Source organism: Thamnophis elegans, chromosome 13 (assembly GCF_009769535.1).
Source record: "Thamnophis elegans isolate rThaEle1 chromosome 13, rThaEle1.pri, whole genome shotgun sequence".
In the NCBI taxonomy this organism is placed as follows: Eukaryota; Metazoa; Chordata; class Lepidosauria; order Squamata; family Colubridae; genus Thamnophis; species Thamnophis elegans.
In genome coordinates this window covers 11009345-11037194 of record NC_045553.1, presented here as the reverse complement: position 1 = coordinate 11037194, position 27850 = coordinate 11009345, and the positions used below count along the sequence as shown (strand labels likewise).

At 45.2% G+C, this 27850-nt stretch overlaps 1 protein-coding gene across 10 annotated transcripts in view; it reads left to right on the top strand.

Moving 5' to 3' along the window:
* FBRSL1 (fibrosin like 1) overlaps positions 1-27850 on the top strand; it is a 592776-nt gene that overhangs the window by 220190 nt on the left and 344736 nt on the right. For all 10 annotated transcript variants that reach the window (XM_032229092.1, XM_032229090.1, XM_032229091.1 and 7 more), the window contains exon 3: positions 25928-26029. In XM_032229092.1, coding sequence (XP_032084983.1) covers positions 25928-26029 — 102 coding nt within the window. The remainder of the gene's footprint in view (positions 1-25927; positions 26030-27850) is intronic.

The following is a 27850-nucleotide window of genomic DNA, read 5'->3' as shown; positions in this document are numbered from 1 at the left end:
CAGACCTCTAAGCAGCTTTGCGAGGATTTCATCATCATCGCTGTGATGTCAGCATTTGCTTTCTAATCTTTAGAGATTAACAGAGTTGGAAGGAACCTTGTAGGTCATCTAGTCCAACCTCCCCGCCCAAGCAGGAGACCTTACACCATTCCTGACCGAGGGCAGTCCAGTTTCTTCTGAAAAGCTTCCAGGGATGAAGCTCCCACAGCTTCCCAAGGCAACTTCTGTCCCATGGGCTGATTGTTCTCACTGTCGGAAAGCTCCTCCTTATCTCCAGGTTGAATCTCTCCTTGTTTATTTTCCATCTGTTATTCCTTGTCTGGCCTTCAGGTGCCTTGGAGAATAGCTTCTTGATCCCCCTTCCATCCTTCCGCCAATAAAAGCGGTCTGGAGAAATAGCTGCGTGTGAATCCACAATTCGGGTCATCTCCCCCCCCCCCCCCCCGCCTTGAGCAGAACTCCCAACCTGGCTGGCAGTCATGGTAACCCAGAATGGCGTCTGCCTCGCTCACAATTCTCTCTGCCAGTGTGCAACCAACAGATAACGTATCTCCCTCTTCCTCTTTTTCTCCTGGACATAAAGCATACATGACTGCTGACACTAATGCGCTTGGACGGGCTGTCAGGTTTGCGATTGATGTGCATGGACTGGACTTTTTTGCTAAATTGCTTCTAACAAGATCTTTTTCTGGGTAAGGCACCTGAATTCCAGATGGGCAGCTGTTTTGGGCCAGAAGGCCTACTCTGGTTAGAGAGGAACTACAGTTCTCCAAGGGGACATGGTGGCTCAGTGGCTAAGATGCTGAGCTTGTCGATCAGAAAGGTTGGCAGTTGGGCGGTTCCAATCCCTAGCACCGCGTATCAGAGTGAGCTCCCTTATTGTCCCACTTTCTGCCAACCTAGCAGTTCGAAAGCACGTAACAAATGCAAGTAGACAAATAGGGACCACCTTTGGTGGGAAGGTAACAGCGTTCCGTGCACCTTCGGTGTTGAGTCATGCTGGCCACATGACCACGGAGATGTCTTCGGACAGCACTGGCTCTTTCGGCTTTGAAACGGAGATGAGCACCGCCCCCTAGAGTCAGGAACAACTAGTATATATGTACGAGGGGAACCTTTACCATTACAGTTCTCCAAGAAGAGCTTTTCCTGTTAATAATATCTTTGGAAGACTCCCTGAGATTATTCCTCCCATTCATTTATCCTATTATCAGCTCTTGAGCCATCTCACTGCCAAACTTGATAAAAACTTTAGAATATCAGAAAAGCGGGGGCCTGCCTATTTGTAACTGCTGGCTTCTATTTATTTCCTGGCCCACTTCTCAGTTGCAGGTGGACATAAAACCCCTGCCGGATACCTTTTTGTTGAGTGAATTATTCAGGAATTTAGATTGCTGGGCTCCAAGTCTTGTCATTACAATTTAGCCTTTTGGGGTTAGGTTGCCAACTAAATATTACAAAGCCATGCTTTGCTTTCCATAAATTCCATCCTGTTTTCACTCACAGTCAGCAAGGCTTGGCAAACAGTCTTTCAGAGGAATATTTATCAACACGAACCTTATGTCGCTTGGAGAGCTGCCAGATAACTAGTTCCAAATGCAGGGCAAGGCAAAACTTGGCACAGAGTCTCTTAGAGTCACACATCAACCAAACCGACCGAATGAATGAATTGTTTCCTGCAAAAGCCCCCTCCCCATTCGCTCCTCTTTTATTTCCTCTGGGAGGGGCCAATCACCTCCAAGGTGTGGCTTTACTCTTAAGTCAACCCTGCTTTCTTAGTTATCCTTGTCTTCTGGCAGCTCTGGGAACAGGCTCCAGCTGTTCTTCTGCCTCACTGGTGTCTAGCTCCCTCTCTGCCTCTGACGCAGAGCCCTCATCTGAACTTTCCTCAGCCCCCTGGACTGGCCCGTGTTCCTCCCCAACCTCTTCACTGTCGGACTCCGCTGCCAGTTCCACAGGCCGCCTGCGGGCCACAACAGATCCCTGGGTCCACAGCTGTTACAATCTCCTCTGCTTGATTTGAATTGATCACCTTTCTTGACTTGCAGGATTGAGAGAGTAGAGCGCCACATGTGGATGGAACCACAGCTCACCTTTCCACCTTTGGTTCTTATCTTCTTCTTGACTCTGAAATGGTTGTTTATCAATAAGGCAGGATGGTTAACCTTGGTCCTCCTGATGTTGCCCATCCCCTTAACATTGTCATGCTGGATGTCTATGGAGAGCCTCAGCCATCCAGGTCATGGTTGTCCCAAGGGTGTTTTTTTTTCAAGTGGCAACCGGACTTTCTTGTTTTTTTCTTTTGAAGTCGTTTCGCTTCTCCTCCAAGAAGCTTCTTCAGCTCTGACTGGTGGTGAGGAATGGAAGGATTTATGCTCCTTGCAGACAGCTGGTCATTTGCATCCTTTTAGAAGGTCATTGTGGCCCCTTGGAGGGTTATCTGTGTCCTCAGGGTCACCTGGGCGGAGCAAATGGTTCCTGTAGTCTGCAGTTTTTCCTCTGGAAATCCATTCCTATTCCCACATGATTCAAAGGGTGTCCATCCCAAATTGCATGGCTAAAAGTCTGTAGAAATTCTCAGTCATCCAGGCCATGGTTGTCCCCGAGGTGCTTTTTCAGAAAGCAGCTGGACTTACTTGTTTTTTCTTTGAAAATGTTTCGCTTCTCATCCAAGAAGCTTCTTCAGCTCTGAGTGAATGGTGGGGAATGGAAGGATTTATACTCCTTGCAAACAGCTGGCCCTTTGCATCCTTTTAGAGGGTCATTGGAGCACTTGGAGGTTTGTCTGTGTCCTCAGGGTCAGCTGAGTGTTGCAAATGATTCCTGCAGCCTGCAATTTTTTCCTCTGGAAATCCATTCCTGCTTCCACAAGATTTGAATGTTGTTCATCTTAAATTGCATAGCTAAAAGTCTGTAGGGATTCTCAATCATCCAGGTCATGGTTGTCCCAGAGGTGCTTTTTCAGGAGGCAACTGGACTTTCTGGACTTTCAGCTCTGAGAAGCGCTGAAGAAGCTTCTTGGATGAGAAGCGAAATGAGTTCAGAAAAAACAACAACAAAGTCCAGTTGCCTGTTGAAAAAACACCTCTGGGACTGTCAAGCGGGTTATGAGAGGCTCTTCAACAGCTGGCAACCAGGTCAAATGTTCATGGTTTGTTAGCCTTTGGTACCTTTGCTAGTCACTTCAGTTAGGTAAGCTCCCCGTTGGGAGAGCGAGTGCGTTCAGAGAAGCGTTGGGAGAGTTGTGTTGGAGAACACACAAACCAGCATACAGAGACACTGCAGTTTAAATAGACTTTTACTTTCGTGGAAATAGAGGTATCAGAGTCCATCAAACAGTCCAAGTCATACATGGATAAGACAGTCAGTCATCAACGTCTTTCAGTTAAGGGATAATCCAAGTAACATAGTCCAGTATCATATAATCAGTTCAGTACTCAAAGTTTGCTAGCAGTTGCAAAACTTACAATAGCTCACAGCACTTTCTAACAGCCAGCTTCCAAAAACACTCAGATCAGATCAGCCCAGCATCTAACAAAACAGTGAGTTAACAGTCATTCTGGCTCCCTCTTATGGCCGGTTGAGGAAAACAGCAACCAATCACATTTTACAGTATGATTTAAAGAAACAGGTACAACATTGTTACATGATTTATATATTGCCAACCCAACCATTAGATTATATTTCTAACAACTTCAATAGAATAGAGCTAGAAGTGACCTTGGAGGTCTTCTAGTCCAACCCCCTGTTCAAGCAGGATAACCTATACCAGTTCAGATAAGTGGCTATATAGTCTCTTCTTAAAAACCTCTAGTGATGGAGCACCCACAACTTCTGGTGGTGAACTGTTCCACTGGTTAACGGTCCTCACTGTTAGGAGGTTTCTCTTTAATTCCAAAGTATTTCTCTCCTTGATTGGTTTCCATCTGTTGTTTCATGTTAATGAACACGTTTCAACAAGCAATGGTCATACAATTAACTGCCCCCTCTCCCCGCCCCACCAATTAAATGTCTGATAAACTCTATACCCCTGATGGCAAACCTATGGCACATGTGCCACATAGAACTATATTTGGTGGCACATCACCACCAGCTCTGGCACGCATGCGCACACTGGCCAGCTGATTTTTAACATTTTGTTTCTGAATTTCCGGTTGTCCCGTTGGGGCTGTTTTCACCCTCCCCAGCCTTCAGAGCCTGGGGAGGGGTCACGCACATATGCGCAGGGGGGTGTCATGTTCACATGCGCAGTTGGGTGGGGAGATTGATTGGGTGTGCGCAATAGCGCCCGGGCATGAAATTTGGGCACGCCGTAAGAAAAAGTTTCACCCTTATGGCTCTATACGTTCCAAGTTCTTCAAAGCGGATCCTTTCTTGGACTCAATGAGTCGCCTGACCTAGAAATGCTGAAAAGTCTTAAAACGACAGTTTGCCAGAAGTTTAAAAGCCATGCTTTGAGTTTTGACCCAACTGTCAGCTGCCTTCTCCTACAGATGACTTTGTCAACCTTTCAGTATTCCCCAGTAGATTGGGAAGGATACAAGGTAGATTTTAGAAATGCACTGTTGATTTAGTTTAAGCTGCAATATTAAAGGTGGATCAAGCTAGAAAGCAGGGCTTGACGTCCAAGGTCACTGTTTCTTAGCTGGAGGTCGTTTTTTTTAAATATATATTCAGTGTTAAAAGTTTGGAGCTCTGCCTCGTGCTGAACATGCCTTCCACTCTGCTTTCACCTCCAGCCTTGGGGTAAGTCCAGAATACCCTTCTTCTCTTGCATCTTGATACCCTTCTTCTCTTGCATCTTTAATCCCCAACTGACTCCTCAGAAAGGCTGTTTTAAGCATTGCTTTTTGTCTTGGGCTTCTTACTACCCCAGGCTCCGAATAAAGCCCTTCACCTCACACATAGAATCATAGGGCTTGGAGAGAGACCTTGGAGGTCACCTAGTCCAACCCTTATAGTACCAATCCCAGTCACTTCAGAGTTTCCTTATCGAGAAATAGACTTCATTAAGCATCACCAAAGATGATTTTATTTTATGCAACATACATGGGTGAGATTCAGCCAGTTCAGACTGGTTCGGGTAGTTCTGGTGAGCAGTTGAGTTTCCTCTTCCGGATCTGGCCTTCTAAAGAGCAGCCAGGGCTGATCTCTTGACTAGATCTTCACCCTAATGAATTGAGCTGATCGTCTCCTGCAAACTCCACTCCCCTTTCGCTCCTCTTTTATTCCCTCTGGGCCATTCACCATTCACCTGTGCCTTTACTCCTGAGTTGACCCTTGTTCCTTAGCCGTTCCCTTTGTCTGGCAATTCTGCGCATGCGCACACTGGGAACAGGCTCCAGCTGTTCTTCTGCCTCACTGATGTCTGACTCCGAAGGCAGCTGATAACCGCCAGACAGGCTTGGTCCCATCTCTGCCTCTGACCCAGAGCCCTCATCAGAGCCTTCCCCAGACTCCAGGACTGGCCCGTGTTCCTCCCTGACCTCCTCACTGCCCGAATCTGCCACCAGCTCCGCTGGCAGGCCACAACAGTATCATCCTTTACAACAGAGATCTGCAAACCTGGCCACTTTAAGGCTTGCAGACTTCGACTCCCAGAATTCCTCAGCCAGCTACACTGGGAATTGAAGTCCACAAGTCTTAAACAAGTTTGGAGATCCCTCTGCTTTATAGTGTCTGCCCTTTCTTCACTGATCACTCCCAACAGGATTGACTTCTCCAACGTGTCCGTTCTCATGACGTGGCCAAAGTATGGCAGCCTCTCTTTGGCGATCCTTGGCTTCAAGTGGTATTTTTGGTTAGGTTCCAACAGAACTGCCCAAATGCTGCATGCTCCTCATGTCAATAGGTATCCTTGCTTTGAGCATGTCACCGCCACAGCACAAAAAAAATGGCAGAGTGCAGCTTGTGGTTCCTGATCTGGGACTCCGCCTCTTAGTATAATTTTCACACAGTGCAACGGATTAAAATGCCAACCCTGGAAGAAAGATTGCAAAGAGCAAAATTTAGTGCAAAAGGATCCTGGCAACAGCTCTCTTTCTGTGTAAAATCCCTGTCAAATCCAACTCGTGGAGAGGATTTATTGTTTCATATTGTGAGGTAGGACTGCCCTCCCTCTTCTATTTGTCTTAGTCAACTCCTCCAAGGCAGTAGTTAATAAAAAGAGAATTGACGTCACTTTCCAGGCACTTTGCACACACTGTAAAATAACTCTTATTATTATTGCAATTATTAGTGTTGTTGTTTGGACCTTATGGAAGGCTGAGCGCCAATGAATGGAGGCCTTTGAACTCTGGTGCTGGGGAAGACTCCTGCGAGTCCCTTGGACTGCAAGGCGATCCAATCGGTCAAGCCTAGAGGAGATCAACCCTAACTGCTCTTTAGAAGGCCAGATCCTGAAGAGGAAACTCAAATCCTTTGGCCACCTAATGAGAAGGAAGGACTCCCTGGAGAAGAGCCTCATGCTGGGAACCATGGAGGGCAAAAGAAGAAGGGGACGGCAGAGAATGTGGTGGCTGGATGGAGTCATTGAAGTATTCGGCGTGAAATTAAATGGACTCCAGAGGATGGGAGAGGACAGGAAGGCCTGGAGGAATGTTGTCCATGGGGTTATGATGGGTCAGGCACAACTTCGCAGCTAACAACAACAAAGTATTGTTGAGGAGGATTGTGGGTCTTTGAGCCTGATTATTTTCTTGCAGACAATTCATTACCCAACTAGGCAACATCATCAATGCTAAAAGAGTTTAGCAGAGGAGGGGGAGAAATAATAACTGGCAGTGGCGAGACTGGGAATAGGTCATGTGTGAGCCAATTTAGTGAAATCAGGAGAAAGTGAGCTCAACTGCTTAGTCTTTTCGTGAAAAGCACCTCGGCTGTTTGAGACGATTATAGCATACGTGCTAAAATTGGCCTGTGTCATTTTCCTCCTCCGCTTTCTACCCAGTTACGTCTCTTAATACAAAAGGCCCATCTTCCCGTATTCATCTTCCATCAACCCCAATCACCTTGAAAGCTTTGGCTGTATAAGCGACTCAAATTGCTCCAACAGCGTGTGCAGAGACGGGTTCTTTCCAAGTGATAAAGGACACACGTGTTTTTCTGTGAAGCTATTGAGATGCCAAGGGGCATTTCCACCCCGGCATTTCCAGAAATGGGATTTAGAAAACAATGAAGGCAGAATGGAAGAAATGGATATGTCCAGGGAGAATAGCCGCTGTGGTGCAGTGGTTAGAGTGCAGTACTGCAGGCTGCTTCCGCTGATCACCGGCTGCTGGCAGTTCAGCAGTTCGAGTCTCACCAGGCTCAAGGTTGCCTCAGCCTTCCATCCTTCCGAGGTGGGTAAAATGAGGACCCAGATTGTTGGGGGCAAGAGGCTGACTCTATAAACAGCTTGGAGGGGGCTGTAAAAGCACTATAAAATGGTATATAAGTCTAAGGGCTATGCCAATTACCTCCCTGCGACCTATAAGATCACATAGATTGGGCCTCCTCCGAATACCATCCGCCAGTCAGTGCCGACTGGCAACTACATGGAGGAGGGCCTTTTCAGTAGCAGCTCCGACCCTTTGGAACGATCTCCCCGTGGAGATTCGTACCCTCACCACCGTCCAGACCTTCCGCACAGCCCTCAAGACCTGGCTATCCCGTCAGGCCTGGGGATAAGATCACAATCTGTCCCCACCCGAATGAAGAATGAATGTTGTGTACTATTTTACTCTTATGTATTGTTTTATGTTTATTGTTTATACCCCCCCTCCCTATTTTATGTAAGCCGCCCTGAGTCCCCGCGGGGAAAAGGGCGGCCTATAAATATTAATAAAATATCAAAAATATCAAATATCCTTCCTTCCTTCTGGTTAGAATGCAGTATTACAGGCTAATTCTGCCCACTGCTATCTGTTCGATTCTGTCTAGCTCAAGATTGACTCGGCCTTCCATCCTTCTGAGGTGGGTAAAATGAGGACCCAGATTGTTGAGGGCAAATATGCTGACTCTGTAAACAGCTTAGAGAGGGCTAGAAAGCACTGTGAAGCGGTATATGTCTAAGGGCTAAGTGGTAAGAATGAACTGTGGTTGTAATTGCAGCACCTTCAGGTTGTGTTGTAATGAGGAGAACGTCTTCCTGACTTGGAGCTCTCTTGAAATGAGAGGTCCTTGGTGCTTTTTGAGCTTGGTTGTTTCCTTGCAGACGTTTCGGGACCCATCTAAGTAACATCAGCAATGCATGAAAGGGTGTGGGGTTTAAGGAGGAGGCAAGGAGGACTGTGGTGTCCTTGGTTGCCTCTGAGCTTGATTGTTTTCTAGCAGACATTCCATGACCCAACTAAGTAACATCATCAGTGCTGGAAGGGAATGGGGTTTGTGGAATGGCGGAGAAGTAGAAGAGGAGAAGGAGGACTGTGAGGTCCTTGATATTCTCTGAGTTTGGATGTTTTCTTGCAGATGTTTCATTACCCAGCTAGGTAATATCATCAGTGCTCAATCAAACCCTCACTCCCTTCTAGCACTGATGATGTCGCCTAGTTGGGTAATACAACATCTGCAAGAAAACAACCAAGCTCAGAGAGCACCAAGGACACCACAGTTCAACCCTGAGCTACAAATGTTCTCCTTCATTAGCTTTCCAGGTACTACAAGCTGTGGACCACCTCCTTAAGGTCTCCTTGAGGAGATATTTTTTGAACTGCCCTGACCTCTGTTTTAAGACCTTGGTGGCCTAGAAGTCAACTCAAGTTGAAAGAACGAGAAGTAACAGAGCTGGAGCTGAGATTAGTCTAAACGTGTCAGTTGCCTTAGGCAGCCTGTCTCAAGAGATGCCAGCCAAGAATTTAAAGAGGAGTGCCTTGTGTGCAAGAGGGGGCTAGTTGTGGGTCTCTTCAGTTATATATGCCTCTAGATGCTGCAGGCTAGTTTATAAATATGGTACAGAAACAACAAAGAAAGTTAGAGAGCAATGAAAGATAGTATCCACCTTGGGTGGTTTATTTTCTTGGATGTAATGTGGAATTTATTGCTGCCTTCTTTGTGATTTTTTTTGGCTTCCTAATCTAGCCCTACAGTCTTGGTATTCTTGACAATCTTTTCTTCAAAGAGTTAGCTAGACCAATGCCTTCTCAAGTGGTTTTAAAGAAGACTAAATAAATCCCTGAAGGATTGGCCTATCACTCTTCTCCATTGCTGCTTACTACCTTCTGAATCAAGTTTAAAGTAACAGCTCCTGGAGAGTAAAAATGGAAGAGAGCTATCTTCTAGGTCCCTGTTTGGAGAAGACCTGGATGTAGACCATCATCTTCTTTTAATGACCACAAAATCCCTTGTGGGGTGGAGACGTGGGCAACAGAATGGAGCTGAGTGGCCAGATGCCTTTCCTGTTGCCAATGTGGAGTTTTGTTGAGCAGATATATTCTCATTGTGCCCAGAGAGAAAAATATCTGCCTCTACCTAGGATTGAACCCACACATTCTCTTGATTGTGAGGCGAGAGCCCCACCTCTAGGCCACTGCTTCACTTAAGGACCTGGATGTAGACGTTCTCCATAAAATGCTGGACTAAAGGAACCCTTGCCTTGATCCAACATTAAGGCTCATCTTCTGTTCCTGTGTTTCCAGATCTAACAAGGAGGCCCTTCTCTGAATCCCACATTTGGGTGGGAAATGTATTATCTAAAATCATGAGTGAGAACCTTTTCAGCTGTGGGGGTCCTTGTGCTTGCTGGGTGGCTTTCTTGCAGACCTTTCATTACCTAACTGGGTAACACAATCGGTGCAGAGAGCATCAAGGACCTCACAGTTCAACCCCGAGCTACAAATACTCTTTTCTATCAGCATCTTGGTGGGACGTGGTGGCTCAGTGGCTAAGACGCTGAGTTTGTCACTCAGAAAGGTCGGCAGTTCAGCAGTTTGAATCCCTAGCACTGCGTAACAGAGTGAGCTCCTGTGACTTGTCCCAGCTTCTGCCAACCTAGCAGTTCGAAAGCACGTAAAAAACGCAAGTAGAAAAATAGGAACCACCTTTGTTGGGAGGTAAACAGCGTTCCGTGCGCCTTCAGCATTTAGTCATGCCGGTCACATGACCACGGAGATGTCTTCGGACAGCGCTGGCTCTTTGACTTTGAAACGGAGATGAGCACCGCCCCCTAGAGTTGGGAACGACTAGCACAGATGTGCAAGGGGAACCTTTACCTCTCAGTCTCTCAGCTGTTGCACCTTTGTTATGGAATACCTCTAGTCAGAAGACCAGTTCTTTCCAATGCTGAGCAGTCAATGGGAAACATTCATTTCTGTTTCTAAGAGAGAGCTTGCATTCCTCTCGCTCACCACTGCACACATCGTGCTTCCTTCTCCCTCTTTCCCAGGTGTTGATTTGTAAGTGTTACCCTGCAGGCTTTTCTGGGGGCACATTAACTGGATAGGTCAACCAAAATGATATTTAAAGGTAGCCTGATGTGAACGGAGGCACTCAGTGTATGATTATGTGTGATTAGCAAGCGCTTGCATTGTGCAAAAGGGGTTATTATAATTAAATCCTTCATTTCCTGCTGAAACCTGCGAAACCGCAATTGTCATCCTGGGAAAAGTAAACACTTTGGGTGTTTGCAATTGAGTGTCAAAGGGCAGGAGCTGTGTGGATGACACTTTCCTCTCCGTCCACTCCTTTCCTTGGGCGGCCGGGGTGGGATGGGGGAGATGCAACATCTCTGGTTGCCAGTAAAGAACCCGTGTGCCCACGGAATCTCTTTGTCTCTGAAACCGGTTTTGAGAGCCACATTTAACCGGGGGGGGGGGGTATTATAGGCAGCCCCCATGACATGCACTTGGCACTTGTGGCACAATTAGCTAATGAATGATTTCAAAGGTCTTCCTAGAAGCACATTAATTGCCCGTCTGAGATTAAATCTACATTCAAGATCAGGAATCTCCAAACTTGGCAACTTTTAAGACTGGTGGATTTCAACTCCCAGAATTCCCAAGCCAGCATGAAATAAATGATGGCTTAATCTATTAAATTTGATATTGTGTGCTCCTCTTTTCTGCCTGCAGTATGCTTGTGAAGGCATCCATCCATCCATCTCTAACTATTCATCTATTGATATCCATCTATGTTATCCAGCATCTCTCTCTCTCTCTCATCTATCCATTCATCCTTCCATCCATCCACCTCTAACCATTCTTCAATCTATTGATATCCATCTATGTTATCCAGCATCTATCTATCCATCCACCCATCCATCCATCCAGCCACCATCCTCATCCATGCAATTCATCCATCCATCCACGTACCTACATATCCATCCACTTAGATCTACCTATCTGCCTCTGTATATAGTTTAGTCTGTCTTTATTTATTACCATCCATCTAGCCACCCACCTCCTACCCTATGTTATCTCCTTCCATCCATCCATTAATCTGCCTAACTACCTACCTTATGTATCTCCTTCCATTCATCCACATGTACCTGTACCTGTATCTGCCTACCCATCCATCCATCCACCCGTCTACCTATCTAACCTATGTTATCTCCTTCCATCCATTAATCTACCTACCTACCTTATGTTATCTCCTTCCATTCATCCACCTGCCTACACATCCACCCACCCACCCACCCACCCACCCATCTACCTACCACCTATCTATCCTATGTTATATCCATCCATCCATCCATCCATCCATTAATCTACCTACCTACCTTATGTATCTCCTTCCATCCATCCACCTGTACCTACCTGCCTACCCATCCATCCACCCACCTACTCACCCACTCACCTGATTTGGCCTGGCTCTGAATTGCATTTAAATCAGGCAGGCTACAGGCTGTGAGGCTCCCTTGCCTTGGCTGGTGGCTTTGGCTTTTGAGAAACAGGCATCCTAATTTGTGTGCAATTCCCACTGAGATCACAAATCGGTTTTCAAAGGAAAGCCCGCGCTGCCTGCCTCTCCTCCAAGCCTTCCTGAAGCCTCCCAGCCCTGCTGTGCTTCTGCTTTTTTAAAAAATATATATATTTTAATACGTCTGCTTTTCTCGCCGAATGCCTTCCAAATGCTGCAAGGAGAAAGCTTCAAGTAGTCAAAAGCTTTTAAATACAGATGGCGAAACGAGTCCCAGTGGTACAGCCAGCTTCTATTTCAAATCTAGCTTTTCTTTTTCCCGTCCCCCTTCTATCCTTTCCTTTTCCCCCTCCCCACTTTTTTTTGTATAGCTCATGGCAGGCTTTGACAGATCAGAAGAAATTCTCACAGCTTGACGCAGCTGGATGCGTCTCCGACATGAATGAAAACATCTGGTCCCTAAACAGTCTTTCACCAAAGGGCCAAAAGAGAAATTGCGTGCACATCTGTTGCGCGGAACGTGTTTCCCTGTAAATTCAGATGTTAATTGCTTTGTTTTGTCGAGGTAAACCCACTTGGCTGGCTGTTCCTCTGCTCCCGGCGTTAAATGGTTTCCTTGAGCGCCCGATGTAAGCTTTGATTTGCAAATTCGCAGGTGTAATGTGGGCGGCACTTAATCTAAAAAGCGGTGAGCAAAGACAGAGAGCGCATGAATGAGCTGCAGGGAGGAGGTGTGGCGGCTAACCGGCCCAGCCGATGTTCAGCTGAGATTAGACGGGAAAAAAGAGATCTCTTATGTTCAAATCCACCGTACTGACAACTTAATACTGAATCAAAGTGATCTGAATCACAGGGCAAGCATCTTGGCTTATTTCACCATGTGCTTCTGCTCCCAACCAGCCCTTGCCACGCCTGCTTCGTGCCAGAGGCTTCTGCCTGGCACACCTTTGTCAAGCAATGCCAGGCCTATCAAGCAGAAGTGAGTCAGAAGTTCTTTAGAACTTGGGAGTTCTCCTCTGACCCCCCCCCCCCAAAAAAAGATGACTAACAGAACAGAATAACAGAGTTGGAAGGGACCTTAGAGGTCATCTAATCCAACCCCTTGCCCAAGCCAAATCCCACGACAACAAACATGGCCTGCTTAAAACACTGCTCCCAAACCTTTCTAAATAGATCCAACTTCGCAGTGTAAAGAGTTTGGCAAGATGGAAGGCTTTCTAGTTTTTTTTTTATAATGACCCAGCAATGCAAGATGTATTCCAATGGCAATAAATTGTAGCTCTATTCCTTCTTTAAGTAGAAAAGTAGGTATGCCTGGGCAGGTCCTTCCTTATGAAATTGTTTTGGGCTACGTCCAATTGGACAGAGGCTTTCTCATTTACCCTCAAATCAACATTTCAAATATTTTAAATGCAGGGCTCCCAACTGCCTTCCTGAGGCTCACCAACTGCCTTCCTTTAGAATGGAAAAATATTAGAATAGCACCTTCTTTATGCTGGGCAATTGTCAAGGCTTTTCATAAAATATACTTGTGAAAGGTATTTTTAAAAGCAGCATTGCTTTGTTTGTTGAACATTGATTGTCTATCTATGTTTAATATTACTATTACTCAAAACTACTAACTTTATCTTGCTATAAATCACTTTCAGGTTTTCCCTTTCATGGTAAACAGCTAGTAATCTTCTAAGGTTAAACTTGGCACTGGAAATCAGAGCGACATCATCAACAAACTAAACATTGAAATTTTATGTCCATTAAGTGAGAGGGAGGCACAACAGTGAGTTCATGGACCCTACAATTTCATTTATGTAGGAGCTGAATAAGAAGGAATGAATTAGGCAAACATTTTCCCCCCTGTTCATTTGCCCACAAGCCTCCGAGGGTTTAAACCTCTTTATAATTCATGCAAAGATGGCAGCCCAAACATCCCCTGCTGTTTCCAAGAGCGATTGTGTACTGGGCTTTCTAAATGAAAAACGGCAACATCCCGGCGGAGCGATCTGAACGCTCTTCACACTGACCCCAAATTCTTTTGAGCAGCAACCCAAGGTTTTCTGGTGGAAATCCATCTTTTGCTACTTTTAGGCGAAAACCCCACCAGCGCGCTTTGCCATGTTATGGAGGGAATCCTTTTCCCCCATTGCTGGGGCGTTTGGGAAATGTGTGTGTGTGTCTGTGTGTGTGTGTAATCCTAACACATCTGGAAGAGGAGAACAAATTGGGCTAAACGAATCCAGCTTCTTGGCAGAACAAAACCCATCGTTCTCCACGTTTTGGTTAGGAGGGCTCGGAACTCAAAACAGCCCAAAACGCAAGAGGGATTCCTCCCGGCCTTGGTCATTGTCCAAGGGCAGCACTCCAGCCGTTGCGATTCGCAGCTTCTGTTTTATCCCCTGGCTCTTTGGCTAATTCAGCTCATCCGTTTTCTATATTAAGTGATAAACAACAATTCCACAGGGCCCCATGTTTGTACTTATCGCAGCGCGACTTCAGGGGTGGGGAACAAAAGCGCTTCCCGGTGCCTCCGCCGTGTATGTTAATCACCGAGCAAAAACACAGCGATAATTAACAGGAATAATTGTTGCTCTGCTTTGTACTCCTGGCAGAGCGTTTCCAAGTGACTTTGCTGGGAAATGGGGAAGCCATAGATAGAGGACTTCCCTTCCCACCTCCCTTTTCCTAAAGATTAAAAAACGGAGCTTTTTTTTGGAACATTTGCTCATGTTTTCTATCTTCACAGTCCCTTTTTTCAAATAGCTTTTTTCAAAAGGCAACTGGACTTTGTTTTTCCTTGAAGACGTTTCGCTTCTCGTCCAAGAAGCTGTTTCCATTCTTCTTGAGTTCAGAACTGAAGAAGCTCCTTGGATGAGAACAGCGGTGGGTTTCACATTTTGTTACCACTGGTTCGCCGTGCATACCAGAGATGATATGCTGCCAGTTTGCACCGGTTTGGGCGAACCAGTTGCGGCGGCCGCACAAGGCTCTGCCCCCCCCCCCCCCAGATGTCATCAAGGACCTTCCGCACGCTCCCACTACCAAACCGGTAGTGTAGAAAATAGAATACCATTCCTGTTTTCGCATGCTGCATACTCTGCATGAATGCCCGCTGTGTAGGCGCACATGCCCCTTCCGTGCCTGGGCCCAGCCTTCCACTCATGCACTTTGCTGGGGCATGTGCCTTCCACGCATGCGCCCAACTTCAAAAACGTGCCTAAATAACACAGCACCCCACCCATGATTTTTACTACCAGTTCGGGTGAAGCGTTCCAAACCGGCTGAATACCACCTCTGGATGAGAAATGACACATCTTCAGGGAAAAGCAAAGTCTGGTTCCCCTTTTTTTTAAATAGTGCCTTTGGGACAACTCTGACTTCCATTATTACCTTTATGGTCATGGCCCAAACGCAGTCATCTGAACAGGGACCACAGCAGATATCCATCCTTGCAGCCAATCACCTCAGTAATAGTCTAAGCCAGCATTGAGACATAATATAAACCACCGGGAGAGGTAGGTGGAAGCTGATCAAAGAGAGAGCCAACCCATCTCGGCCAAAACTAGGGTTTGTGGGGGTGGTGTTTAAAGGCATAATGTCTATAAAACAATACAATAGCAGATTTGGAAGGGGCCTTGGATGTCTTCTAGTCCACCCCCCTGCCTAGGCAGGAAACCCTATACCGTTTCAGACAAGTAGCTATCCAACATCTTCTTAAAGACTTCCAGTGTTGGGGCATTCACAACGTCTGGAGGCAAGTTCTTCCACTAGCTAATTGTTCTCACTGTCAGGAAATTACCCCTCAGTTCTAGATTGCTTCTCTCCTTGATTAGTTTCCACCCATTGCTCCTTGTCCTGCCCTCAGGTACCTTGGAGAATAGTTTGACTCCCTCTTCTTTGTGGCAACCCCTGAGATATTGGAAGACTGCTATCATGTCTCCCCTAGTCCTTCTTTTCATTTAAATAGACATACTCAGTTCCTGCAACCGTTCTTCATATGTTTTAGTCTCCAGTCCCCTAATCATCTTTGTTGCTCTTCTCTGCACTCTTTCTAAAGTCTCCACATCTTTTCTACATCGTGGCAACCAAAACTGGATGCAGTATTCCAAGTGTGGCCTTACCAAGGCATTATAAAGTGGTATTAACACTTCACATGATCTTGATTTTATCCCTCTGTTTATGTAGCCTAGAACTGTGTTTCAGTAAGTGGAATGATTGGTTTTGTGGTTGTATCATGATTGGTAGTTTGGTGCTGGCTGTGCGTCTATTGTTGTTTCGTGTTTTAACGGTCTGGATGATGGGTGGGGCTCGTTTGTTGACTAGGGCTGGTGGCGCAGTGGTTAAATGTAGCACTGCAGGCTACTGCTAGATCAGCAGGTCAGCGGTTCAAATCTCACCGGCTCAGGGTTGACTCAGCCTTCCATCCTTCCGAGGTGGGTAAAATGAGGACCCAGATTGTTGGGGGCAATATGCTGACTCTCTGTAAACTGCTTAGAGAGGCCTGAAAGGCCTATGAAGCGGTATATAAGTCTACTGCTATTTCCAGATGTCTGGTAGGCGGGATATATATAATATATATATTGAAAAGGAATTATAAATTATAATTATAAATGCCATCAACATAAAATGGAGCTTGCTCAGAAGCTGAAATACACCAAGCAAATGAGATGGAGTGTGAAGTAGAGGAGAGATGTAAGGGAAGAAGAGAGGGATAGGAGAGAGGACTGGGGGGGGGGGGAGGAGGAGAGAAAGGAGGAGTGGAAAGGGGAGAGAGGAGAAGGAGATAGGAAGGGGAAGGGGAAGTAGAGAAGAGAAGGACGACAGAGGGAAGAAAGGAGGTAGGGAGAAGGAGACAGGGAGAAGAAAATGATGGATAAAGTACAAATATGGTTTATGGAGAGCAGAAGAGCCAATAATCATTTTTGGGAGTTGATGGTAAGATGAATTGATGTAAACATTTAATAATACAATATGATGTTGGCTGTGTATACATGTGATTATATGTTATGGAAATGAAAAAATAAAAACTTAAAAAAGAGAGAGAGAGATCCAACCCAAAATCAAGGAGAAATTTCCTGACAGGGACAGCAATTAATCAATGGAACGGAAGTTGCCTTCAGAAGTTGTGGGTACTCCATCACTGGAGGTTTTCAAGAGGAACCTTAAAAGAATGTTGTAAAGTAATATATATATATATATATATGTGTGTGTGTGTGTGTGTGTGTGTGTGTGTACACATACATACATACATACATATATATATATACACATACATACATACATACATACATACATATACATATATATAAAATATGAACATTCCATCTTTTCTTCAATAGTGTGTCATCTGGGTACAAATACCTCAGTGCAATCACCATTAGAATTTACAACATCATTCACTACATTGATATTAATTCTCCAATCTCCCAATTATGGTATATTAAACAGTTAAGCATAGCAAACCTGTACATTTCCCCTCCTAACCCTATCTTCAAATATGAATATAATAATAACATTAAGCATAATAATCCTCATCATCATAATGTTATTATCATATTGTTTACATCTCTATCAACATATTTTCTACTCTTCTTTAATTGTTTAATAGAACACCTCCAAGGTCCCTTCCAACTTATGTTATTCTGTAAATGTTAGGACAAGTTTCTTCATGGCCACACCAGTTCAAGTACCGGAACCAGCAATGCGGTGAGCTCCCTTCCCCTGGATTTGTTACAAGGGGAGGCCAAGCAGGCCATCAATCGGGGATGCCTGAACTTGAAATGAAATACTGCACTCAGTAGGATTGTAGGATTTTTAACAATTGTTTTTACCACCCGGTAAATACAGCAACACAGTGTTTTTAGGTGGCGATACAGCAAAATACCGCAACTTTATAGTCTCCTCCTTTTATCTAGAGACGCAGTGCACAAAATTTGCAGCTGTGAAAATATATTCAGATTGAATAGACATTTGGGCTTTATGGACACCTCTCCTCCCAGGAGGCCTACAGAGCCAGGGTCTTCCTTTAATGAGCTTGTTCTTCTACGTAGCCAACTGGACGTTGGGGACAAGATTTCTAGCTAGGCCTGGAGACTAAAGCATATGAAGAACAGCTGCAGGATTTGCGTTGGGCTAGAGAAAAGAATTAGGGGTGACATGATAGCAGTATTTTAGTACTTGAGGGGCTGCCCCAAAGAGGAGGGGGTCAAATTATTCTCCAAAGCACCTGAAGGCAGGGCAAGAAACAATGGATGGAAAGTAATCAAGGAGAGAAGCAACCTGGATTTAAAGGGAAACAGTGAGGACAATTAACCAGTAGAACAGGAGTTGCTTTCAGAAGTTGTGGTTGCTTTATTACTGGAGGTTTTTAAGAAGAGACTACAGACAGGCACTTATCTGAACTGGTATAGCATCTCCTGCTTGAGTATGGGGCTGAACTGGAAGACCTCCCAGCTCCTTCCAGCTCTGTTCTGTTCTAATTCTAAATAATTCCACTGACACTTAAGTTGAATGGGGGAACTGCCTGGCCTTAATAGCACCTTTCTGTTCAAAATGTCAACTTTCTAATTTCAGCATTTGTCTGACATTTTGTTATAACCTGTGCTTGGAATATGCCGAATGAAAATTTACAGTGGAGCAAGTTCAAATATTTGTCAATATCGGAAATCTCTCCCCCCCTCCATAATACCAAATGCCTGGGCATTGGATAGAGCAGTTGGGCCAGGAGGTTAGAGCTGATAATAAAACGTTGAGGAAAACAAAATAAAAACACTTTGAAAAGGTGAATATTACCTTTATAAGAATGTGTTGGTTATCCAAGCAATCTTTTATTATACATGCTAATGAGAACAAGATTTGTGTCTGTTAGTTAAGCCTATTTCTGCATTGTTTTAGAACACAGCTTTATGTTGAACCTCCAGATACGTTAAAACCCAAATCCCGCTGCTAGTTATGGGTATTGTGGTCCAAAGCTGGCCAGGTTAGCTCTCAAATATTTTTTCTTTCTTTCTTGTCACTGAGCAGGTGGCCATATGTTAAAACCTGTGCTATTTCACAAGCTGTTGCTATAATTGGTTCTTAGTTTGTTACCTTTTATCGTGGCTGTGATGAGGTTTTGATTTCATATTTTGCGTTTTTGGTTAACTGACGGTGATAAATACTTGAGCTCCAAATCAGCATGTTTTCCCTTCAACACTAATCAATGATAATGCATTTGCATTGGGGGAAGTGCATTAATTGCAAAATTGAAATTAAAACAGCCTTTAAACTTTTGTCAGTCTCTCTTTAGCGTAGCGTTGATCCCCGAGGAGTGAATAGTTCCATCTGTCGCCTCTGCTAGAGCCTCAAGGGAAAATTAGGTGCGAAATTTCCTCCTCCTTTTCTTCCTCCTCCATTTCACAAACCCCACGCCCTTCCAACACTGATGAGGTGACCTAGTTGGGTCATGAAATGTCTGCAAGGAAACAACCAACTTTAGAGAGCTCCAAGGACTCCACAATCCTCCTTCCCCTTCTCCTCCTCCTCCCCCCTTCCATTCCCTCCTCCTCCTCCTCCTCCTCCTCCTCCTCCTCCTCCTCCTCCTCCTCCTCCCTTATCCTTTAGAGAAGAGGGGGGGGAGAGAAAAGATTACATCTTTAATTCAAAGGGAATTTTGCTTTGTGTGTCACAACTCAATTTCTCCTCCTCCTCCTCCCCCCTCCCCCCTCCCCCCTTATCCTTTAGAGAAAAGGGGGGAAAGAGAAACTATTACATCCTTAATTCAAAAGGAATTTTGCTTTGTGAGTCACAGCTCAATTTCTTCTCCTCCTCCTCCTTCTTTTTCTTCTCCCCCTCCCCTCCCCTCCTCCTCCTCTTCTTTTTTTCTCCTTCTCCTCTTCCCTCCTCCTCCCCCTTCTTTTTCTTCTCCTTCTCCCCCTTCCCTCCTCTTCCTCTTCTTCTCCTTCTCCCCTTCTCTCCTCCTCCTCTTCTCCTCCTCCTCCTCCTCCTCCTTCCCTTCTCTCTTCCCTTCTCTCTCCTCCTCCTCCTCCTCCTCCTCCTCCTCCTCCTTCCCCTTCTCTCTTCCACCTCCTCTCCTCCTCCTCTCCTCCTCCTCCTCCCTCTCCTCCCTGCCAATCCTTTAGAGAAAAATGGGGGAAAGAGAAAATATTACATCCTTAATTCAAAGGGAATGTTTCTTTGTGAGTCACAACTCAATAAAATGTATAAGAGGGAAATGGTGGCAAAGGGCAAGCAAAGAAAATCAAATTGCAGTGTGTGAAACGATTTAAGGAGGGACCTGGGGAATATATAATCTGCAAACTGCCAAGTTAGAGCACGTATAAAATATACAAACAAGCTTGATATTTTTCCCAGTTGATCTCATTATGGGGTATGCTTGGGATAGATAAATTCTGTTAGGAAACATTAGTGCTGGATTTTCAGGGAAACAAGTCAGATGTAATATGTTTAACTGATTCCATCTTGTTTTGATATATAGGTCCTTCCTTCCATCCATCCATCCATCCATCCATCTATCCTTCTTTCACTCCTTCCTTCCTTCTTCCTTCCATCCATGCCATCTCCTTACGTCTTCGCATTCCACTCCCTCCCTTCCTTCCATCTTCCATCCTTCCTTCCATCCATCCTTCTTTCACTCCTTACTTCCATGCATCCATCTACTTACGTCTTCGCATTCCACTCTCTCCTTCCTACTTCCTTCCTTAATTCATCCATTCATCCATCCATCCTTCGTTCACTCCTTCCTTCCATCCATCCATCCATCCATCCATCCATCCATCATCTCCTTACATCTTCACATTCCACTCCCTCCCTCCCTCCCTCCTTCCTTCCTTCTTCCTTCCTTCCTTCCTTCCCTTACGACCGTTGCAGCATCTCCATTGTCACATGATCCAAATTCAATGCTTGGCAACTACTCATATTGATGATGGTGCGTGTCCCCAGGGTCACATGATCCCCCTTTGCGACCTCCTGACAAGCAATGTCAACAGGGAGCCCAGATTCACTTAACGAACATTAAGCAACTCATTAACAACTGCAGTGATTCACTTAACCAGATTCACAGAGTGGAAGGAACCTTGTAGGTCACCAGTCCAACCCCCACCCAAGCAGGAGATCCTACACCATTTATGACCAATGGCAGTCCAGTCTCTTCTTGAAAGCCTCCAGTGATGAAGCTCCCACAACTTCCGAAGGCAACTTCTGTTCCCTTGGTTGATTCTTCTCACTGTCAGAAAATTCCTCCTTATTTCTAGGTTGAATCTCTCCTTGATCAATTTCCATCCATTATTCCTTGTCTGGCCTTTGAGTGCTGTGGCATTTTGTGTAATCTGAGGCAAAACTTACTTAACAACGGTCTCGCTTAGCCACAGAAATTTGAGGCTCCATGGCAGTCGTACGTCAAGGACGACCTCTAGATGATTTAGCACGCTGTGTGAAAAGGGGCCACTTTTTATTTCGCCTGGGTTGGGTGCCACAGAGTAGCTGCGTGTGAGAATTGGAGCTCTCCGGATGCCGCCATGCAATGCTTTCAATCCCCAGATCGCCTGGAGCTTCCGCTCCTCGTTTCGGTGGCCAAAAAGCAGCACGTTCCTTTAAAATTCCCGTCGTGAGCGTTTTCTTTAAAAGAAGCAACACGGAGCCTAAAATTAGAAGCCTGAAACAAAACAAAACTCGAGCAGATGGCGCATTGCATTAAGAAGAGCGTGATTTGTTTATTTATTTATTTATTTTATATTTTTTTTTAAAAAAATCTTTAAAAATTGTCATATGGGGGGGGGGAATCCTGCTGTCTGTCGGAGCAGCTGTGGCTTCAGATCGGGCGGAAAACGAAGGCAGACGATTCAATTTGGGATCCTGACCCGCGTCTTATTTGCAAAGACTTCTGGGCGCGTGCCAGATAATAAACAAATTTGTGGATCGCACGGCCAAAGATCAGACTGAATGGCTCCTTTGCAGGCAGTTGAGCTCCCAGTCAGGAGCAGAGACGGCTCTGATGGGTTAATAGGGGTGAGGGTCACCGTGCCATAACATCCTTCAGAACAACTTAAGAAAAGAATTTGTCTCCTTTTGCCCTGCAACTCCCAGCGGCCCTCTGAAGGGAAGGCCGCTTTGGAGAAATCGAAGCCTGTTTATTAATAACTAGCTGAATGCCCATGCTCTGCTATGAAACTAGGTGATCGGGCTTGATAAATCGACGCTTGCAGCTTGAAAATTAATGAGTAGTTAGGATCGGCTGCTCCTCTCCCTTTCTCTCTGTCAGCTTTGCCTCACAGAAGCCTCCCCTATCCTCTCCCCTTTTCTCCCTCAGCCTTGCCCCACATAAGACTCCCTATCCTCTCCCTCAGCCTTGCCCACATAAGACTCCCCTATCCTCTTCCCTCAGCCTTGCCCCACATAAGACTCCCTTATCCTCTCCCTTTTCTTCCTCAGCCTTGCCCCACATAAGACCCCTATCCTCTCCGATTTTCTCCCTCAGAACTTGCCCCACATAAGACTCCCTATCCTCTCCCTCAGCCTTGCCCCACATAAGACTCCCTATCCTCTCCCTCACCTTGCCCCACATAAGACTCCCCTATCCTCTCCCTCAGCCTTGCCCCACATAAGACTCCCCTATCCTCTCCCCTTTTCCTCCTCAGCCTTGCCCCACATAAGACGCCCTTATCCTCTCTCCTTTTCCTCCCTCAGCCTTGCCCCCATAGATTCCCTTATCCTCTCTCCTTTTCTCCCTCAGCCTTGCCCCACAGAAGCTCCCCTATCCTATCCCCAGAGAGGGGGGCAGGGCTGTATGCCAGTTATCAGCTGCCTTTGGAGTCAGACATCAGTGAGGCAGACGAACAGCTGGAGCCTGTTCCCAGTGTGCGCATGCGCAGAGTTGCCAGATGAAGGAACAGCTAAAGAACAGGGGTCGACTTGGAAGTAAGGCCACAGGTGGATGATGAATGGCCACTCCCAGAGGAAATAAAAGAGGAGCAAAAGGGGAGTGGAGTTTTGCAGATATTAATCTGGCAGGTCTCCAAGCCAGATAAGGTCTGTGACTGTAAATCCTCCCTCGAAGGACTTTGTGGATATGAATGAGCAGAATCCACAGTCAATTAATAAACAGGGTTTTTGTCGGGACAAGGAGTTTGCTTCATGCTCTTGGGAAGCCTCGGTCAGAACAGAACTAAGGCACCGAATTGGGTCAAAAGAGAATATCGGCAGTTGTGTTTCTGTCTCTCCTTCTGCACAATTAAAACTGGCAAAATCAGCTAAGGAGACAAGGAACAGCTGCAATCCCCCCCCCCCCCAATCCCTCTTGGCAAGTCCATTTCTAACCTGGTGCAGCCATAGAATCTCCCTACCGAAACCCAATAGCTTGCACTGTGCAAAAAAAAAACCCAGGTTGTTCTCCTGATCAGATCTGTGTGAGTCTCATTAAGGTAATTACTAGTGAATTAAAGCAGGTTGTCTGGCTGTTCTTAGCAATAGAGGAGGGGATTGGGGAGGAGGGGGTGAACATCCCTGCTGGCAGTCGGCAGGTGTAAATGGACAAGATCTGTCAGAAAGGTGGATGATCTTCTTAATTCACAGCAGCAAACAAAGGGCAGAGGTACCGAAGCAAGTTTCACCATTCACATTTCCTCGGAGAGGTTAATGGCGACGCGGGGTACCTCTTAATTTGCTTGCCCAATGAAGCCCTCGTTAGGTCAGTTTCCCCCTTTTTTTGTGTTGCTGTGTGCAACTTGGTTTCATTCCATTTCTGCCTGCCAGGACAGAGAAGGCAGAATTGGAAGTGTAGACTTTTGTCATGTGTAACTTCGGAAGAGGAGGAAAAATGGAAGGTAGTAAAGAGGACTGCCATTGTGTATAATGCAATCAAATGAAGTGATTGGGAATTGTGATTGTGATAATGTTTGGTCACCCAAGCCAGGTGTTTCAACTGGATTTGGCATTCCTATCCACTTATTAGTGTTATTTCTGTAGAGTATAGAATAGAATAAGGAATGGAATGGAATGGAATGGAATATGGAATGGAAGGGAAAGGAATAGAATAGAATAGAATAGAATAGAATAGAATAGTATAAGGAATGGAATGGAATAGAATATGGAATGGAAGGGAAAGGAAAAGAATAGAATAGAATAAGGAATGGAATAGAATAGAATATGGAAGGGAAGGGAAAGGAATGGAATAGAATAGAATAGAATAGATAGGAATAAGGGATGGAAGAATATGGAATGGAATGGAAATGAGAATAGAATATGAATAGGAGAGGAAGAGAATAGAATAGAAGGAAGGGAAAGAAATGAATAGAATAGAAGAGAATAGAATAGAATATAGAATATGGAAGGGAAGGGAAAGGAAACAAATAGAATAGAATAAGGATAGAATAGAATAGAATAGAATAGAATATGGAAGGGAAGGTAAGGAATAGAATAGAATAGAATAGAATAGAATAAGGATAGAATGAATGGAATAGAATATGGAAGGGAAAGGAATGGAATGGAATGGAATAGAATAGATAGAATAGAATAGTAGTTATTAGCCAAGTGTGATTGGACACACAAGAAATTTGTCTTTGGTGCATATGCTCTCAGTCTACATAATAAGACAAGATACTTTCATCAAGAGTCATAAGGTACAATACTTAATGATAGTCTTAGGGTACAAATAAGCAATCAGGAAACAGTCAATAGCAATACAAATCATAAGGATACAAGCAACAAAGTGAAAGTCATATTAAATGGGAGGAGATGGGTGACAGGAACGATGAGAAGACTAATAGTAATAGTAATGCAGCCTTAGTGAATGGTTTGACAGTGTTGAGGGAATTATTTGTTTAGCAGAGTGATGGCATTCGGGGAGAAAACTGTCCTTGTGTCTAGTTGTCTTGGTGTGCAGTGCCCTATAGCGTCATTTTGAGAGTAGGAGTTGAAACAATTTGTGTCCAGGGTGCGAGGGGTCTGTAGATATTTTCACAGCCCTCTTTTTGACTCATACAGTATACAGGTACTCAACGGGAGGCAGGTTGGTAGCCATTGTTTTTTCTGCAGTTCTGACGTCTGTGTCTGTCTTGTTGGGTTGCAGAGCCAAACCAGACAGTTATGGAGGTGCAGATGGTTCCTCTATGGAACAGAATCAGCAGCTCTTTGGGCAGTTTGAGCTTCCCGATTTGGTGTAGAAAGAACATTCTTCGTTGTGCTTTTTTGATGACGTTTTTGATGATAGGTGTCCATTTTACAGCTGACAATTCCCAGCTCCTAAACCCTCAGGGAACAAATATATTGCAGGGGGCCATATTGATATTAACTCTACTCTGATAAAAGAGAGAAAGGGGAGGAACCTGAATTAAATAAATGTGGTTAAGTTGAAGCATCGTGTTATAATTTTGCAGAAATCAAACCTCAAAATCACAGGTCAGGTAAATATAAATTGGGGTCCGGATTCAAAGAATTGAAGACCAGTGTTGCTTGTTCCTTTTAAAATTATTGTTTTGGAAATACTTCAAAGATACCAAAAGAATTTTTTGTTTATATCAAAGCTCAATGCTAGAATGTTGTTTATGCTCAAGGATTCCTTAACTTCCACAGGAGGCACGGATCAATGCTAAAATGCACATTTAACCTTTATTGAAGGGCTGATTAATCTAACAGCTGCAGTGGTGCAGTGGTTAGAGTGCAGTACTGCAGGCTACTTCTCTGATCACCAGCTGCCAGCAGTTTGGCAGATTGAATCTCACCAGGCTCAAGGTTGACCCTCCCTCCCTTGATTCCTTCCTTCCTCCCTCCCTCCCTCCCTCCCTCCCTCCCTCCCTCCCTTCTTTCCTTCCCATAATGGTTAGAATGCAGTATTGTGGTCTAAGTCTACCCAAGCAGTTTGATTCTCAACAGGCTCAAGGTTGGCTCAGCCTACCTTCCTTCCGAGGTGGGTCAGCCTCATCTCGAAAGACTTTGGCAGACTTCTATTGGACTCTTTACAAACTATTTGTGACTTATTACGGGCTGTGAATGGACATAATTCACAGCTGTTGAAATAAAAAGAGGTTTTTTGGGACTAAGCATGTGCCTTTTACTGTCTCAGGAAGCCTAAGTCAGAATAACAATATGGTTTCTTGCTCCTTTACAGATGAAGGTCCCAGCGAGACGGGGTGGCAGGAACAGTGAAGATGACAGCATCCGGGAAGCTACCAGCTCCCAGCTCAGTAGCTCGAGGGACTGCCTCAGTGATGTGAGTACCTTACAAGAAACCCTGCTGTGTCATCTACCTTGTACGAACAAATGTTGGCATTCAGAGGTCAACGTGTAATAACTTTCTCTCCCCATCCCTATGTCATGACGGAGTGTTAAGCTGAGTTCTCTTGCAAACACTATAATCACTTCGCAAATAAGATGAGCCGAGGTGGCACAATGGTTAGAGTACAGTACTGGAGACTACTTCTGCTGCCTACCGGCTGCTTGCAATTTGGTGGTTCAAATCTCACCAGCTCAAGGTTGACTCGGCCTCCCATCCTTCCAAGGTGGGTAAAATGAGGACCCTGATTATTGGGGGCAATAGGCTGACTCTGTAACCTCCTTAGAGTGGGCTGGGAAGCACCGTGAAGCAGTATATAAATCTAAGTGCTATTGCTATTCTACTGAAGGGCCTATTTTAATTCCTCAGCCTTTGAGCTTGGTGGGAGTTGGGATCTGAAGGATGGAAAGAGGTTCATTGCCTCCCTTTGAATTGCCCAATTGCTGCCTTTGAGTGAAATGTTGTGATCAAACAAAAACCAGACGGTAGCTTTGTGTATAAACACCCAAATGGGTCCTTTCCCCCCACCCCCTTCATCTCCACCCACTTTTTTTAAACTCCCTTTCAATAGCTAAGAAATCAATGAAAGTGCTGAGATAATTTTATGTGAAGTCCTTTGTGTGTGTGTGTGTGTGTGGTGTTAGCAATTAGCATTTCGCCTTCATTAAAGCATGATTTTTTGCTAATTAGGCCCTTCCCCGTTAGGAGAGATTTAAATGACGAACAATAATCCAACACTGGGCAACCAGCATGTCTGAAATATTAAATTTAACATTTCAGTGGCGAGCCACGCCAGTGTCCCAGGGAGAGTAAGTTTTCATGTTGAGTTCTATTAATGTGAAATATGCTGCGCATAAGTAAAACCTGTCACAGGGAAAGCAGCTCATGCCAACTAAATTCAATTGGACAGTTAATTTAGCTTTAAAATTGAAAACACTACCTCTGTTTCTAAATGCGAGGGGGAGAAAAAACAGCCTTTGATAAGCCTAATGTATTTGCTATTAAGGCGCTCAGCGCTTACACACACACACACACACACCGGAGAAGAAGGGGGGGAGGGAAAGAGACTGGTTGGGTGGGGTGGGGGGGTTAAAACAGCTCCCACAAATGTGTTTAAAAGCTGAAAGTATTTATTAAAAATGTCAGCTGAAAAGTGCTCTTGGCAGATTAAAACGGGATTCAGCTTGACGACTCTGACAGCCGACTGCGGCGGTAGAAGCGACGGGAAAGGAAGGAGGGACTCAAATTAGACGAGTGTGACGAGCACGTGAACAAGGAGTAACAAGCGGTGTGGTAGGGAGGAAGGAATTAAATGTGATTTTCCTGTATTCTCACTGGCTCAAGATTGATTCATTCCTCCCTCCTCCCAAGGTCAGTAAAATGAGGACCCCGATTGTTGGGGTCCGTAGGCTGACTCTGTAAACCGGTTAGAGAGGGCTGCAAAGCGGCATATAAGTCTAAGGGTTATGGCTATTCTCCTTCCTTATTTCCTTCCTTCCTTCCTCCCTCCCTCCTTTCTTGCTATTGCCCTTCCTTCCTTCCTTCCTTCCTTCCTCCCTCCCTCCCTCCCTCCCTCCCTCCCTCCCTCCCTCCTTCCTTCCTTCCTTCCTTCCTTCCTTCCTTCCTTCCTGAACAGTAGTTAGAATATAGTATTGCAGGCTAACTCTGCCCACTGCCAGCTGTTTGATCCTGACCTGCTCAAGCTTGACTCAGCCTTCCATCCTTCCAAGGCCACTAAAACGAGGATCCAGATTGTTA